This window comes from Entelurus aequoreus, linkage group LG16, assembly GCF_033978785.1.
Source record: "Entelurus aequoreus isolate RoL-2023_Sb linkage group LG16, RoL_Eaeq_v1.1, whole genome shotgun sequence".
Taxonomy (NCBI): domain Eukaryota; kingdom Metazoa; phylum Chordata; class Actinopteri; order Syngnathiformes; family Syngnathidae; genus Entelurus; species Entelurus aequoreus.
The window spans coordinates 5081655-5099323 of NC_084746.1; the positions used below are offsets into that span (position 1 = coordinate 5081655).

At 38.3% G+C, this 17669-nt stretch overlaps 1 protein-coding gene across 1 annotated transcript; it reads right to left on the minus strand.

The window, feature by feature from the left end:
• Positions 1 to 4: 4 nt before the first annotated feature.
• LOC133631436 (bone morphogenetic protein 7-like) lies at positions 5 to 17137 on the minus strand (the record flags this gene model as incomplete). The annotated part of the gene is made up of 5 exons (XM_062023638.1): positions 16315 to 17137; positions 9999 to 10135; positions 8584 to 8703; positions 8320 to 8509; positions 5 to 144 (listed from the first exon to the last, which is right to left on the minus strand). Coding segments are annotated over exons 1-5 (882 nt in total), but the record flags the coding sequence as incomplete, so codon positions are not given.
• Positions 17138 to 17669: the final 532 nt, after the last annotated feature.

The following is a 17669-nucleotide window of genomic DNA, read 5'->3' on the forward strand; positions in this document are numbered from 1 at the left end:
CAAAGTCCACGTACAGCGGCAGGCGCTGGCAGGGCATGGACACACCCTCCTCCTCCTGGTAGTCCACGGAGCGGGCGAGGCGGGAGGACGGGGCGGACACGGGGGCTTGCGGCAAGCTGGAGGGTATTTCCATGCTGTCTGGATCTGCGGGTCAAGGAGAAGAAAGGTGCTTTAGTTTGGACACATTGACACCTCAGCACGGGGGTCAGCAACCCTCGTCTCTTTGGCGCCGCCCTAGTGGCTCCCTGGAGCATTTTTAAAAACAGGATTGAAAATGGAAAAAGTTTTAGTACGTTTTTTGTTTGAGGACAAACATGACACAAACCTTCCCAATAGTTAGAAAGCCCAATGTTTAATATGTTTGTGTGTATGCTTCACTGAACATCCTTTTGTCTTACTAATTTCGGCCGTTCTTGAACTCACCGTAGTGTGTGGACTGTGACGCAACGGTTTGTTTACATGTAAAATCTTCCACTCCTTTGTCTCATTTTGTCCACCAAACGTTTTATACCGTGCGTGAATGCACAGGTGGCCTAGTGGTTGGAGTAGTTTAATGTTTGTGTGTATGCTTCACTGAACATCGTTTTGTCCTACTAATTTCGGTGGTTCTTGAACTCACCATAGTGTGGACTGTGACGCAAGTTTGTTTACATGTAAAATCTTCCACTCCTTTGTCTCATTTTGTCCACCAAACGTTTTATACTGTGCATGAATGCACAAGTGGCCTAGTATTTAGAGTACTTTAAATATGTTTGTGTGTATGCTTCACTGAACATCGTTTTGTCCTACTAATTTCGGCCGTTCTTGAACTCACCGTAGTGGGTGGACTGTGACGCAACGGTTTGTTTACATGTAAAATCTTCCACTCCTTTGTCTCATTTTGTCCACCAAACGTTTTATACCGTGCGTGAATGCACAGGTGGCCTAGTGGTTGGAGTAGTTTAATGTTTGTGTGTATGCTTCACTGAACATCCTTTTGTCCTACTAATTTCGGCGGTTCTTGAACTCACCATAGTGTGGACTGTGACGCAACAGTTTACATGTAAAATCTTCCATTCCTTTGTCTCATTTTGTCCACCAAACGTTTTATACTGTGCACGAATGCACAAGTGGCCTAGTATTTAGAGTACTTTAAATATGTTTGTGTGTATGCTTCACTGAACATCGTTTTGTCCTACTAATTTCGGCCGTTCTTGAACTCACCATAGTGTGAGGACTGTGACGCAACAGTTTGTTTACATGTAAAATCTTCCACTCCTTTGTCTCATTTTGTCCAACAAACGTTTTATACTGTGCATGAATGCACAAGTGGCCTAGTGGTTAGAGTGGTTTAATATGTTTGTGTGTATGCTTCACTGAACATCGTTTTGTCCTACTAATTTCGGCGGTTCTTGAACTCACCGTAGTGGGTGGACTGTGACGCAACGGTTTGTTTACATGTAAAATCTTCCACTCCTTTGTCTCATTTTGTCCACCAAACGTTTTATACTGTGCGTGAATGCACAAGTGGCCTAGTGGTTAGAGTGGTTTAATATGTTTGTGTGTATGCTTCACTGAACATCGTTTTGTCCTACTAATTTCGGCGGTTCTTGAACTCACCGTAGTGTGTGGACTGTGACGCAACGGTTTGTTTACATGTAAAATCTTCCATTACTTTGTCTCATTTTGTCCACCACACGTTTTATACTGTGCGTGAATGCACAAGTGGCTTAGTGGTTAGAGTAGTTTAATATGTTTGTGTGTATGCTTCACTGAACATCGTTTTGTCCTACTAATTTTGGCGGTTCTTGAACTCACCGTAGTGTGTGGACTGTGACGCAACATTTTGTTTACATGTAAAATCTTCCACTTCTTTGTCTCATTTTGTCCACCAAACGTTTTATACTGTGCATGAATGTACAAGTGGCCTAGTATTTAGAGTACTTTAAATATGTTTGTGTGTATGCTTCACTGAACATCGTTTTGTCCTACTAATTTCGGCGGTTATTGAACTCACCATAGTGTGAGGACTGTGACGCAATAGTTTGTTTACATGTAAAATCTTCCACTCCTTTGTCTCATTTTGTCCACCAAACGTTTTATACTGTGCATGAATGCACAAGTGGCCTAGTATTTAGAGTACTTTAAAAATGTTTGTGTGTATGCTTCACTGAACATCGTTTTGTCCTACTAATTTCGGCCGTTCTTGAACTCACCGTAGTGTGGACTGTGACGCAACGGTTTGTTTACATGTAAAATCTTTCAACCCAAAATGTTGAAAGAGCCATATTGGACCAAAAATACTAAAAAAATCTGTCTTGAGCCGCAAAAAATCAAAAGCCATATTACATACAGATAGTGTGTTGTAAGATATAAATTGAATGAAGAGGACTTAAAGGAAACTAAATGAGCTCAAATATAGCTACAAATGAGGCATAATGATGCAATATGTACATATAGGTAGCCTAAATAGCATGTTAGCATCAATTAGCTTGCAGTCATGCAGTGACCAAATATGCCTGATTAGCACTCCACACAAGTCAATAACATCAACAAAACTCACCTTTGTGCATTCATGCACAACGTTAAAAGTTTGGTGGACAAAATGAGACCAAAAAAGAAGTGGCATAAAACACGTCTTAGAAAGTCGGAGAAAGTTATACATGTAAACAAACTACGGTGAGTTCAAGGACCGCCAAAATTAGTAGGACAAAACGGCGCTCGCCAAATACTCGAATCAGTGAAGCATGTTTAATACAAACAGTGTGCTTTATAACAATTAGGGAGGTTTGTGTCATGTTTGTCCTCCTACAGTAACCATATTAACACAAAAAATAAATTTTTTTCCCCCCATCTTTTTCCATACACTACCGTTCAAAAGTTTGGGGTCACCCAAACAATTTTGTGGAATAGCCTTCATTTCTCAGAACAAGAATAGACTGTCGAGTTTCAGATGAAAGTTCTCTTTTTCTGGCCATTTTGAGCGTTTAATTGACCCCACAAATGTGATGCTCCAGAAACTCAATCTGCTCAAAGGAAGGTCAGTTTTGTAGCTTCTGTAACGAGCTAAACTGTTTTCAGATGTGTGAACATGATTGCACAAGGGTTTTCTAATCATCAATTAGCCTTCTGAGCCAATGAGCAAACACATTGTACCATTAGAACACTGGAGTGATAGTTGCTGGAAATGGGCCTCTATACACCTATGTAGATATTGCACCAAAAACCAGACATTTGCAGCTAGAATAGTCATTTACCACATTAGCAATGTATAGAGTGTATTTCTTTAAAGTTAAGACTAGTTTAAAGTTATCTTCATTGAAAAGTACAGTGCTTTTCCTTCAAAAATAAGGACATTTCAATGTGACCCCAAACTTTTGAACGGTAGTGTATGTACAGTACATTATATATACTGATATATTATATTATATTATGTCTATATCATATATACGATATATACCAATGACCATGTACAATATTACAGTATATGTGACAGCTGCAGCATAAAATAGAGAGTAAATCGAGCAGAAAATAGACATTATAAACAAAGAGAAGTAGCTAACATGTCAGGTATGAGGCAGATATCATCTATTGCTGTATGGTGAGTGATTATACAGCTGGATGGAGTGCGGAATGAAGGAGTTCTTGAATGGAACACTGTGGGAAGGAAGCTGAAGGAGCCTGTTGGAGTATGAACTCCGCTGTCCCTCAATTGTCAGGTGGAGTGGATGGGCAGGATTGTCCATGATGGCCAGCAGTTTGTCCAGCGTCCTCCTGTCCCTCACTGACACAAACGCCTCCAACTGCGTGCCAATAGTTTGGTTGGCTTTCCGGATCAGTTTGTCAATCCGGTTTGAGTCCCTTTTGCTGGCGCTGCTGCCCCAACCAACCACTGCAAAGTACAGGGCACTGGCCACAACAGACTGATAAAATATCTCCAACAGCTTTCTGCACACATTAAAGGACCTAAGCTTCTTCAGGAAAAATAGTCTGCTCATGCCCTTCTTGTAAACAGCTTTGCAGTTGTCCTTCCAATCCAGTCTGCTGTTCAAGTGGACTCCCAGGTACTTGTACTGCCACCTCCCGGCCCTGGATCTTGATGGGCTCCTTCGGGGTCATTCTCTTTTTGAAGTCGATGACCAGCTCCTTGGTCTTGTCCACATTAAGGACCAGATGCTTCGCCTGAGACCACTCCACAAAGTCAGCGATCAGTGTCCTGTACTCCGATTCCCGTCCCTCTCCGATACACCCGACCACAGCAGAGTCGTCAGAGTATTTCTGCGGGTGGCAGGACCTGGAACTGTACTGGAAGTCTGAGGTGAACAGGAAAGGAGACAGGACGGTCCCCTGTGGAGCACCTACACCACTGACCACAGTATCCGACAGGGAGCTCCCCGGTCGCACAAACTGGGGCCTGTCAGACAAGTAATCAGTGATCCAGGAGACAATGGATGAACTGACACCCATCCTGAGCAACTTGTCACTCATCAGAATTGGCTGACTGGTGTTAAAAGTACTGGAGAAATCAAAGAATGTGATCCTCACAGTGCCCTTCCCACCATCCAGGTGAGAGTGAGCATGATGCAGCAGGTAGATAACAGCATCGTCCACTCCTACATGGGGCTGATATGCCAACTGTAGAGGATCCAGGGAAGGAGCCAGCAGGGGTCTCAGCTGATCCAGCACAAGTCTCTCGAGGACCTTCATGACCTGGGACGTCAGGGCAACAGGTCTGAAGTTGTTCAAGCCCGATGGGATGGGCTTCTTGGGCACCGGCACTATGCAGGATGTTTTCCATAGACCTGGTATCCATTCTAGCTTCAGACTCAGGTTGAAGATGAAGTGCAGGATCTCAGTCTTCAGGACCCAGGGGCAATGTTCCCTCTAATTTTCCATGTGTGTGAGCAAACGCAAAAACTCCCTGAGCATTGAGTGGAGCCCATGTGAGCAACACCAGACGTGCACACTGTGGCTACACCAGCAGCACACCCGTCCCAAACCTGACTAAACAACAAGTTCCATCTCCATCCATCCATCCATCCATTTTCTACCGCTTGTCCCTTTCGGGGTCGCGGGGGGTGCTGGAGCCTATCTCAGTTGCATTCGAGCGGAAGGCGGGGTACACCCTGGACAAGTCCCCACCTCATCGCAGGGCCAACACAGATAGACAGACAACATTCTCTTATTATTATAATCAAATGACAGCAGTCATTTCCATTTCGAATATAAGTGTTTAGGCCCACTTACAATGACAATAACAACAAATATTGTTTTTCATGAACTGTGTACTTGTATTGTTTGTCTGGGTGGAGGTCCTGCTTTGGAAATAATTTGTACCCCTTTCAGACATTGCATTTAGTTCCCATTAAAACATTCACATGTTGCACAATGAGATGTAAGCAGGGGATCATGTGTACATTCCTGCAACTTTCTGTTTGTAAAAAATATATTTTTATTAGTATTTATTTAATATACTAACAGCATTTCATGATTAATATTTATAAATTAAGATTCCTAACAAATGCCACTAGAATAAGCACACATTTGATTGGTAAATCATAGTGTAACGACCTGGAATGACACTTTATGTGTGGTGTTGTAGTTGTCCGACTTTTTTGTGTGGCTGTAAACGCATCACTGGCTAAGTGCCATATGTGCATGTGTTGGCGCAAGTGAGAAAGAGCGAGCGGCTGCTGTTGATATAACAAAGTTGCTTTTGGTCTGGTTTGCACTGCAGAAAATGACCACTTTTGCTAGATATCATTTGTTTTACTAATGTTTTGGTGATGTGTTTATGGCCGACAATAAAGAGTTTTGCTCAGTAAAGTGATGGATGGAATTCATGTCCTCAAAGCGTCTCGACTAGAGATGTCCGATATTATCGGCCGATATATGCGTTAAAATGTAATATCGGAAATTATCGGTATCGTTTTTTTTATTATTGGTATCGTTTTTTTTTAGTTTTTTTTATTTATTTATTTTTATTAAATCCACATAAAAAACACAAGATACACTTACAATTAGTGCACCAACCCAAAAAACCTCCCTCCCCCATTTACACTCATTCACACAAAAGGGTTGTTTCTTTCTGTTATCAATATTCTGCTTCCTACATTATATATCAATATATATCAATACAGTCTGCAAGGGATACAGTCCGTAAGCACACATGATTGTGCGTGCTGCTGCTCCACTAATAGTACTAACCTTTAACAGTTAATTTTACTCATTTTCATTAATTACTAGTTTCTATGCAACTGATTTTATATTGTTTTACTTTCTTTTTTATTCAAGAAAATGTTTTTAATTTATTTATCTTATTTTATTTTATTAATTTAAAAAAAAAAAGGACCTTATCTTCACCATACCTGGTTGTCCAAATTAGGCATAATAATGTGTTAATTCCACAACTGTATATATCAGTATCGGTATCGGTTGATATCGGTATCGGTAATTAAAGAGTTGGACAATATCGGAATATCGGATATCGGCAAAAAGCCATTATCGGACATCCCTAGTCTCGACAGACGTTACAATATTTGAACAATGATGACGAAAACTGTTTTCTCTGTCGTGTCCGTGTGTCGAAAATTGTTATGCGCTTATTTTTTTAGTTGATTTTGTGCGCGGCATAGATTTGCCGTGCGCAGAGGACGCTTGAGCGGTGCGCAATTGCACAGGCGCGCACCTTAGAGGGAACGTTGATCAGGGGTTGACTCGGTCAAGGCCTGCTGACTTGGCTAATATAATATGTATATAATATAATTAGGGATGTCCGTTAATGGCTTTTTGCCGATATCCGATATTCCGATATTGTCCAACTCTTTAATTACCGATACCGATATCAACCGATATATGCAGTCGTGGAATTAACACATTATTATGCCTAATTTGGACAACCAGGTATGGTGAAGATAAGGTACTTTTAAAAAAAAATAATAAAATAAGATAACTAAATTAAAAACATTTTCTTGAATAAAAAAGAAAGTAAAACAGTATAAAAACAGTTACATAGAAACTAGTAATGAATGAAAATGAGTAAAATTAACTGTTAAAGGTTAGTACTATTAGTGGAGCAGCAGCACGCACAATCACGTGTGCTTACGGACTGTATCCCTTGCAGACTGTATTGATATATATTGATATATAATGTAGGAAGCAGAATATTGATAACAGAAAGAAATGGGGGGAGGGAGGTTTTTTGGGTTGGTGCACCAATTGTAAGTGTATCTTGTGTTTTTTATGTTGATTTAATTAAAAACAACAACAAAAACCGATACAGATAATAAAAAAACCGATACCGATAATTTCCGATATTACATTTTAACGCATTTATCGGCCGATAATATCGGCAGGCCGATATGTATATAATATAATTATGTATATAATATAATTAGGGATGTCCGATAATGGCTTTTTGCCGATATCCGATATTCCGATATTGTCCAACTCTTTAATTACCGATACCGATATCAACCGATATATGCAGTCGTGGAATTAACACATTATTATGCCTAATTTGGACAACCATGTATGGTGAAGATAAGGTACTTTTAAAAAAAAAAAAAAAAAAAAAAAAAAAAGATAACTAAATTAAAAACATTTTCTTGAATAAAAAAGAAAGTAAAACAGTATAAAAACAGTTACATAGAAACTAGTAATTAATGAAAATTTCTAAAATTAACTGTTAAAGGTTAGTACTATTAGTGGACCGGCAGCACGCACAATCACGTGTGCTTACGGACTGTATCCCTTGCAGACTGTATTGATATATATTGATATATAATGTAGGAACCAGAATATTGATAACAGAAAGAAATGGGGGGGGGTTTGGGTTGGTGCACTAATTGTAAGTGTATCTTGTGTTTTTTATGTTGATTTAATTAAAAAAAACAAAAAAAAGACAAACAAAAAAACGATACAGATAATAAAAAAAAACGATACCGATCATTTCCGATATTACATTTTAACGCATTTACACCCTAAATATAATATAATATAATATAGCTAATATGGCTATTAAAGTAAATATAGACACTTACGTCATGTGTTAGCTTCATTATTTTCATTTTTTGCGGCTCTTGACAGATTTGTTTTTTGTATTTTTGGTCCAATATGGCTCTTTCAACGTTTAGGGTTGCCGACCCCTGCCTTAGCACACCTAATACGCGCCTGGTCTGCCAGAGAATAAGAAGACGTAGCAGTAGCTCAGCGAGTAGATTACATGCGTATGAGTCATGGCTAAATATGCATATTGGACAACAAGGTGAGCTACTGTATTCCTGTGGGGAGCACTCTGTGTGTGATTGGTCTAGCACGGGGTTAATAAGCGTCCCTCACCTGTGTTCTCCTGAGCGGTGGAGCGGCGGCCGTCATCGGTGAACAGCACCAGCATGGGCTGCTTGCTCTGGTGGTGGCTGCGTCCCGAGGCGAAGCGGATCAGCTTCAGGTCCATATGGCTCCCTCCGAGGGTCCGCACCACCACGTGCAGCCCCAGGTTGCTTTCCTCGTCCGCCATCCAGGAGCGGACCTTCGCAAGGTCACACCAAGGCTGGTCAGTTTCGTTGTCGTGCGGTCGATGAAGCTCGACGGGCGGATACTTACAGCTTGAGTGATGGTGAACACCTCCCAGCCGTTGGAGTGGACGGGGATGAGTCGAGAAGACAGCAGCTTCTTGTCTTGTGTGTGATTGCCTTTGGTGTCCATCAGCTGGTAAACACTAACCTGTGTGTGTTTGACCAGGTTAGCCATCTTTTAAAAAGGCATACAATAAGTGCATCATCTTCCGAATACGGTTTTATGACGCCGATTCCCATCATCCATGAGTGGGATCGGCCGATACAAATACCGATCACATGTACCGTATTTTTCAGAGTATAAGTCGCTCCAAAGTATAAGTTGCCCCGGCCGAAAATGCATAATAAAGAAGGAAAAAAACATATATAAGTCGCACTGGAGTATAAGTCGCATTTTTGGGGGAAATGTATTTGATAAAAGCCAACACCAAGAATAGACATTTGAAAGTAATAATAATAATAATACATTTTATTTGGTATAGCGCTTTTCAGAGTACTCAAAGACGCTTTACAGCAGGGGTCACCAACCTTTTTGAAACCAAGAGCTACTTCTTGGGTACTGATTAATGCGAAGGGCTACCAGTTTGATACACACTTAAATAAATTGCCAGAAATAGCCAATTTGCTCAATTTACCTTTAACTCTATGTTATTATTAATAATTAATGATATTTATCTTTGTGGAAACACTGATCATCTTAATGATTTCTCACAATAAATATATATAGAAACAGATAAATATCAATATGCAACACTTTATTTTTATATTTTCTCTAAGTGCACATTTTTCAAATTGAACATTTTCAAATGATCACTTCTAAGACAGTCTTGTGAAATCACAATATCCCATTTTAACTAGCTAGCCACGAACATTTTTTTAACAAATCATGAATGACTTTGCACCATGTTTGTACAAATAATAACTCATGTAAAATACAAAAGTCAACTCTCAAATTTTTAATTAAATCATGTCACACGTTGAACTGGACACCAAATCTGTTATCTGTTTCTTTGTCAGTTAGTGAAGACCAAGTCTTTAAAATATTTTCTTGGATTTTCAAAGTCTATTTGAGTTTTGTCTCTCTTAGAATTAAAATCGTCGAGCAAAGCGAGACCAGCTTGCTAGTAAATAAATACAATTTAAAAAATAGAGACAACTCACTGGTAAGGGCTGCTATTTGAGCTATTTTCAGAACAGGCCAGCGGGCTACTCATCTGGTCCTTACGGGCTACCTGGTGCCCGCGGGCACCGCGTTGGTGACCCCTGCTTTACAGGATAAAAAATTAAAATATAAAACAGTTCAAAGTAATAATATAAAATACAGGAAATATAAAAGCAGTACATTGTAAAACACATAATAATACTGGACATTTACAAGACAGGACATTAGAGGATGGATCGTTACATGACTAGTTTGGACGGTAACATGCGCGCTCCACATACCTGGCAGAAGTGGTGGCGGGTGAACGTCAGCGTGGCCTGAGGTCGCAGTTTGAAAAGATGGAGCTCTGCAGTCAGGATCTTCTCTGTTCTCGCCACAGTGGACAGATTAAAGCGGAACTCCACCTGCTCGCTGCGCACTGCAATAGGAAACCAGGACCAAGAACGGTCAGTCCCTTAACCCAGTGGTCCCCAACCTTTTTTGCACAACGGACCGGTTTAATGAAGGCATTATTTTTAGAAAACCGGCTTTCCGCTTGTGCCAGATAAATACAGTTTACAACAGGGGTCACCAACGCGGTGCCCGCGGGCACCAGGTAGCCCGTAAGGACCAGATGAGTAGCCCGCTGGCCTGTTCTAAAAATAGCTCAAATAGCAGCACTTACCAGTGAGCTGCTTCTATTTTTTAATTGTATTTATTTACTAGCAAGCTGGTCTCGCTTTGCCCGACATTTTTAATTCTAAGAGAGACAAAACTCAAATAGAATTTGAAAATCCAAGAAAATATTTTAAAGACTTTGTCTTCACTTGTTTAAATAAATTCATAATTTTTTTTACTTTGCTTCTTATAACTTTCAAAAAGACAATTTTAGAGAAAAAATACAACCTTAAAAAGGATTTTTAAACACGTATACCTTTTTACTTTTTAAATTCCTTCCTCTTCTTTCCTGACAATTTAAATCAATGTTCAAGTAAATTTATTTTTTTTATTGTAAAGAATAATAAATACATTTTAATTTAATTCTTCATTTTAGCTTCGGTTTTTTCGACAAAGAATATTTGTGAAATATTTCTTCAAACTTATTATGATTAAAATTCAAAAAAAATTATTCTGACAAATCTAGAAAATCTGTAGAATCAAATTTAAATCTTATTTCAAAGTCTTTTGAATTTCTTTTAAAATTTTTGTTCTGGAAAATCTAGAAGAAATAATGATTTGTCTTTGTTAGAAATATAGCTTGGTCCAATTTGTTATATATTCTAACAAAGTGTAGATTAGATTTTAACCTATTTAAAACATGTCATCAAAATTCTAAAATTAATCTTAATCAGGAAAAATTACTAATGATGTTCCATAAATTATTTTTTAAATGTTTTTAAAAAGATTCGAATTAGCTAGTTTTTCTCTTCTTTTTTTCGGTTGAATTTTGAATTTTAAAGAGTCGAAATTGAAGATAAACTATGTTATTTTATGGGTGGTTATTTACAGCTAGAATTCACCAACTCGAGTATTTCATATATATATATATATATATATATATATATATATATATATATATATATATATATATATATATATATATATATATATATATATATATATATATATATATATATATATATATATATATATATATATGTATGTATGTATGAAATACTTGACTTTCAGTGAATTCTAGCTATATATATATATATATATACATACTTATTTTATTTACATAAAAGAAATACTTGAATTTCAGTGTTCCAGTGGCTATCCATTAGATGGCAGTATTGTCCTGTTTAACTTCTCCGTTCATGATGAGTATATCATTTCGGCCACCGTGTTCAATGGAGAAGTCTGTTCTACATATTTACAGGCAACATACACCTTCCCCTTCGAACTGTCCTGGATGAACTGAAATTCTTGTTTCCATTCGTTTGAATTCGTTAGGCAAGCTGTTTATATTGTGGGAAAGCGGACATGAGAACAGGCTGTCCCCACTCAGTCTCAGGTCCGCATTGAGCTGGAGGGGGCGTGGCCTCCAGCTACGGCTGAATACCGGGAGTTTGTCGGGAGAAAATCTCTGCCGGGAGGTTGTCGGGAGAGGCGCTGAATACCGGGATTCTCCCGCTAAAAACGGGAGGGTTGGCAAGTATGAATAAGGGTGATATTTGCTTATTTTCTGTCTGACAAGATAATTCTTCTCACTAAGCAGATTTCATGTTAGAGTGTTTTACTTGTTTTAAGTGTTTTGCTCCTAAATGATCTCAGTAAGATATTACAGCTTGTTGCTGAGATTTGATGACCTATATTGAGTAAAACATGCTTGAAACTAGAATATCAACTGTTGCAAAGCTGTGTCATCAACACTAAAGGCTTAGTTGGCCACATATGTGGACAGCACCTTTTAGCTCTTATTTCCAAAATTGTGTACACTACTGAATTGGGGTCTTATGGCTGCTTATGTGGACTCTCATACTGCCATCTGGTGGTGTCAGAAGAGTATAACATACAATGGAATTTGGAAAAAAAAAGTGTAAAAATAAGAATTAGCAACGATGAGGTGGTGACTTGTCCAGGCGACTTGTCCAGGGTGTACCCCGCCTTCCGCCCGATTGTAGCTGAGATAGGCTCCAGCGCCTCCGCGACCCCGAAGGGAATAAGCGGTAGAAAATGGATGGATGGATGGATGGATGTCACTAAACATGAAGTACACGTTTGTTACTTATGGACGTAAGTACATCATATAAAAAGATGATTCTTACTTTTTATTCCAATTAGGATCCAATAAGCCTAAATAGCAAAGAGAAATAAAAAAAAAAACCATGTAAACAAACAGTTTGGGCCTTAAGATTAACACTCACAAGTATAAAACTACTTTTTTAAAGTAATAATTTCTTACTTCAAGCATGAAAAAAAATATATGTCAAGATGATGGCACTAGCATTTACCTAATTTAAGAATATTTTTCAACATATTGAAATTGAAAAATGACTTTTTTTTCTACCAAGAAAAGTGCACTTGTTATTAGTGAGAATATACTTATTTTAAGGTATTTTTGGGTTCATTGAGGTTAGCTAATTTGACTTGTTTTGGAAAGTCTTGACAAGCCGAGTTTTCTTGTTCTATTGGCAGATAATTTTGCTTAGTTCAAATAAAATACCCCTCATTTTTGTATTTTTTTTTCTTGTTTTTGAACACTGACTTTTTGCAGTGTGAACCCACGCCAAACAAGAATGACAAACACATTTCAGGAGAACATCCGCACCGTAACACAACATAAACACAACAGAACAAATACCCAGAATCCCTTGCATCCCTAACTTTTCCGGGCTACAATATACACCCCTGCTACCTACAAACCCTACAAAACCAAAAAAAAAAGGTGTATTATTTACCCTTTTGGTAATTTAATTGTTATGTTACACACTAATAACAAGCAAATGGTAGTATTAGCTAGAAGTGGGGGAAATAATTGATTTTTAGGTGCATCGCAATTCGGACATGGACGATTATAAAATCGATTAGTAAACGTCAATCGATAATTGATTTATTTATTGTGAATAAAGTAATGTAGAGGGTTTTAAAATTTGGCTGACCGCAGCGAACCACCTCACCGAGAGATACCCCCAGCTCCTTTATTTTAGGGCACTTACTGTATGCTCCAGTTTTGCACACATTTCCATTAATTAAAAAAATGTGATGGGAATTTCCTGATACAAATGCACTGTTTTTAAAAGTTCAGTTCAATTCAGTTTCAGTTTATTTGGAACATGCATACGACACAATGTAACGCATCGCATATTTCCAGTTGCTTCATTACAGCACGTCCGAAAAGGAGTAGGAAGAAGCAGAGCTTATTTAATCCTACCCCTTTTCTTACCATAGCAATTTTATCCCATTTCCTTGTTCTTTGTAACAGAACAGCGAACAAATAAATAACAAATGAACAATATACCATAGTAAGTAAACACATATTATATATATATATATATATACACTACCGTTCAAAAGTTTGGGGTCACATTGAAATGTCCTTATTTTTGAAGGAAAAGCACTGTACTTTTCAATGAAGATAACTTTAAACTAGTCTTAACTTTAAAGAAATACACTCTATACATTGCTAATGTGGTAAATGACTATTCTAGCTGAAAATGTCTGATTTTTGGTGCAATATCTACATAGGTGTATAGAGGCCCATTTGCAGCAACTATCACTCCAGTGTTCTAATGGTACAATGTGTTTGCTCATTGGCTCAGAAGGCTAATTGATGATTAGAAAACCCTTGTGCAATCATGTTCACACATCTGAAAACAGTTTAGCTCGTTACAGAAGCTACAAAACTGACCTTCCTTTGAGCAGATTGAGTTTCTGGAGCATCACATTTGTGGGGTCAATTAAACACTCAAAATGGCCGGAAAAAGAGAACTTTCATCTGAAACTCGACAGTCTATTCTTGTTCTTAGAAATGAAGGCTATTCCACAAAATTGTTTGGGTGACCCCAAACTTTTGAACGGTAGTGTATACATATATATATATACACACATACACAGCCCGGCCCCCCGCCACATTTTTTTTAACCCAATGCGGCCCCCCGAGTCAAAAAGTTTGCCAGGGGTCCCCAAACTACAGCCCGCGGGCCGGATCCAGCCCGCCAGCGTCCAAAGTCCGGCCCGCGGGTAGTCCCATGTAAAAAAAAATAAAAAATTTTAATTAGTATTTTTTAAAATATGTCCTTTCTAATCCATTTTCTACCGCTTGTTACTCTCTGTGTCTCCTAGCCACTCAGGCAAATCATATTGTCTAAAAATGCATTTTCCCAATCGATACCATGACATCATCGCGCTCAGAATATAAACACATTTTTTTAACCCAGTGCGGCCCCCCGAGTCAAAAAGTTTGCCAGGGGTCCCCAAATTACAGCCCGCAGGCCGGATCCAGCTCGCCAGCGTCCAAAGTCTGGCCCACAGGTAGTCCCAAGTAAAAAAAAAAAAGTTTTCGGAATATATATATATATATATATATATATATATATATATATACACACACATTTTTTTAACACAATGCGGCCCCAGAGTCAAAAAACAAACTACGGCCTGCGGGCCGGATCCTGCCCGCCAACGTCCAAAGTCTGGCCCGCAGGTAGTCCCAAGTAAAAAAAATAGTTATTTTAATTTTTTTAAATAAGTATTTTTTAAATCTGTCCCTTTTAATCCATTTTCTACCACTTATTACTCTCGGTGTCTCCTAGCCACTCAGGCAAATCATATTGTCTAAAAATGCATTTTTCGCGCTCGGAATATATATATATATATATATATATATATATATATATATATATATATATATATATATATATATATATATATATATATATATATATATATATACACACACACACATACACACAAAGTTTGGGGATCCAGAACGCCAGCGTCCAAAGTCCGGCCCGCGGGTAGTCCCGAGTAAAAAAAAAAAAAAAAGTTTTTTTTTTTTTAAATTAGTATTTTTCAAAATATGGCAGTATATATACTAATATATATATATATATATATATATACTAATATATATATATATATATATATATATATATATATATATATATATATATATATATATATATATATATATATATATATATATGTGATGGCGACTTGTCCAGGGTGTACCCCGTCTTCCGCCCGAATGCAGCTGGCTGAGATAGGCTCCAGCACCCCCAGCGACCCCAAAAAGGGACAAGCGGTAGAAGAAAATGGATGGATGGATATATATATATATATATATATATATATATATATATATATATATATGGCAGATTTTTAAAAATACTAATTTAAAAAAAAAAGAAGTATTTTTTTAATTCTAATTTTTTTTTAAATTTTTTTTTTTTTTAATTACACATATATATATATATATATATATATATATATATATATATATATATATATATATATATATATATATACATACATATATATATACATATATATATACATACATATATACATACATACATACATATATATATATATATATATATATATATATATATATATATATATATATATATATATATATATATATATATATATATATATATATATATATATATATATATATATATATATATATAGTTTGGGGACCCCTGCAGTAAACCCTTGTTTATCGCGGTTAATTGGCTACGAACATGACTGTGGTACATTAATTGAATTTAGTATTTTAGTAGGAATTCTAAATTGAATATTTCATAGGCCTTAAAAACATTTTAAATAATTGTGTTAATTGTATTACAGCCTTTTTGACATGAAATATCACCCACACACCCGTTTAATCTGACACAGTACAGAGCCTGAGCCAATCAGCGGCCTTGATACTGAACTGTCTGATTGCTCTGGTGTCATTTAGTGACCAATACTGCTAGCTAGTATTGATATTCTTAGTTCATTTCGTCATTTTTTATACATGAAAATGCTTAAATTGGGCCACAAATAGGTAAAATATGCTTTAAAAACGATGGGACGACTTTAGTATCCAATAACCAACAGTTTATAGACACAAACTCATGTTACGGAATGAGACCGTGACTCGGCACTTTTTGACCCGGAAGTACTCACGTTTGTCGAAGAAGCTGCGCACGGTGTTGCCCTCCAGCAGGTAGGGGTCCTTGGTGACGCCGTCCACGTCCGCCACGGTGTTGTACAGGTCCAGCATGTACTGGGGCGGCTGCTGCTGGCGCCCGTGGACGGCGGGCGGGTCTTCCATGCCGAACACCTCCAGCAGCCTCTTGATGGCGGCCGAGCGGACCTCGCTGGAGTCGGCGGCGAAAGGCTCCTCCAGGTAATTGAAGGCGGGGGGCCGCGCCCGGGCCGCGCACGCCAAAGCCGCCACTGCAATCACAAACATCAGCATCTTCTTTCTTTTTGTGTCCGAGTGAGTGCATGGGGCTCCCCCTTATATCTAATATGGCCCCCACGCCCTCCTGTCCCGCTCAATCTCATGGTAAACAGCCGTAAAGATGCTATTTGGTCGCAAATGTAAATCACCCATCAGCGAATGTAAAGGGCGGACTAATGGCGGTGTTGACAAAGGTGTGAAGTCCATTGGAGACGTGATTCCAGCCTATTGTCCTCGCGTCTGCCAATAAAAGCGCAAATCAACTAAAAAAAAAAAAAAAAGTGCGGGAGAAACCCGCGGGGAACAACATGTGCGCGCTGCGTAAATTTGTGCGTTAAAACGCCGTCTGTGGTGCACGACTCAATCCACTTTTGGAACCGAGCGAGGAAGTGCTCCTCCGTGCCCCCTGCGGGGTTCGAGCCGCGCCACAATGGATCCATTAATTTGGAATAATGGGCACCAGGAGGGGAACCAATTACTGGCATACACGCGGGAGGTGTCACTGGCTACACGTCCGCGCATTTACATGATTGATTGATTGGTTGAAACTTTCATTAGTAGATTGCACAGTACAGTACATAGTCCGTACAATTGACCACTAAAAGCAGGCCTGGCCCTAACCAATCTGGCGCCCTAGGCAAGATTTTAGGTGGCGCCCTCCCCACATCGGCAGTGAAGTGTATATACTCACAAGAAACCGAATAGCTTTGTTTTTGACCTTATTTTTTACTTAAAGAAAGCAAATTAACATATTATATGAGAATATTATGTTATGATTATCTTTAACCGAATCACAGCAGTGCTCAAATTAAAAAACAGCATGTGGTATTGCTGAATTAACATTAATGATGTGCACTTTAACAACTAGGCTTACAACTATACCTAATATATAAAGGGTGGAGAAGTGACTATTACCTGCAGGGCAAACATTAGCTAACCAGAAGGCAATAATAATGTAAACAAAAAACACCTGCTTAAAAGATCTAATACAAATGTCCCTGAGGAATGTAAGGTGGGAGTACTGTAATTACCTAACGTTACATTATTATTTTCCATAACAATTTAGCCCCCTCCA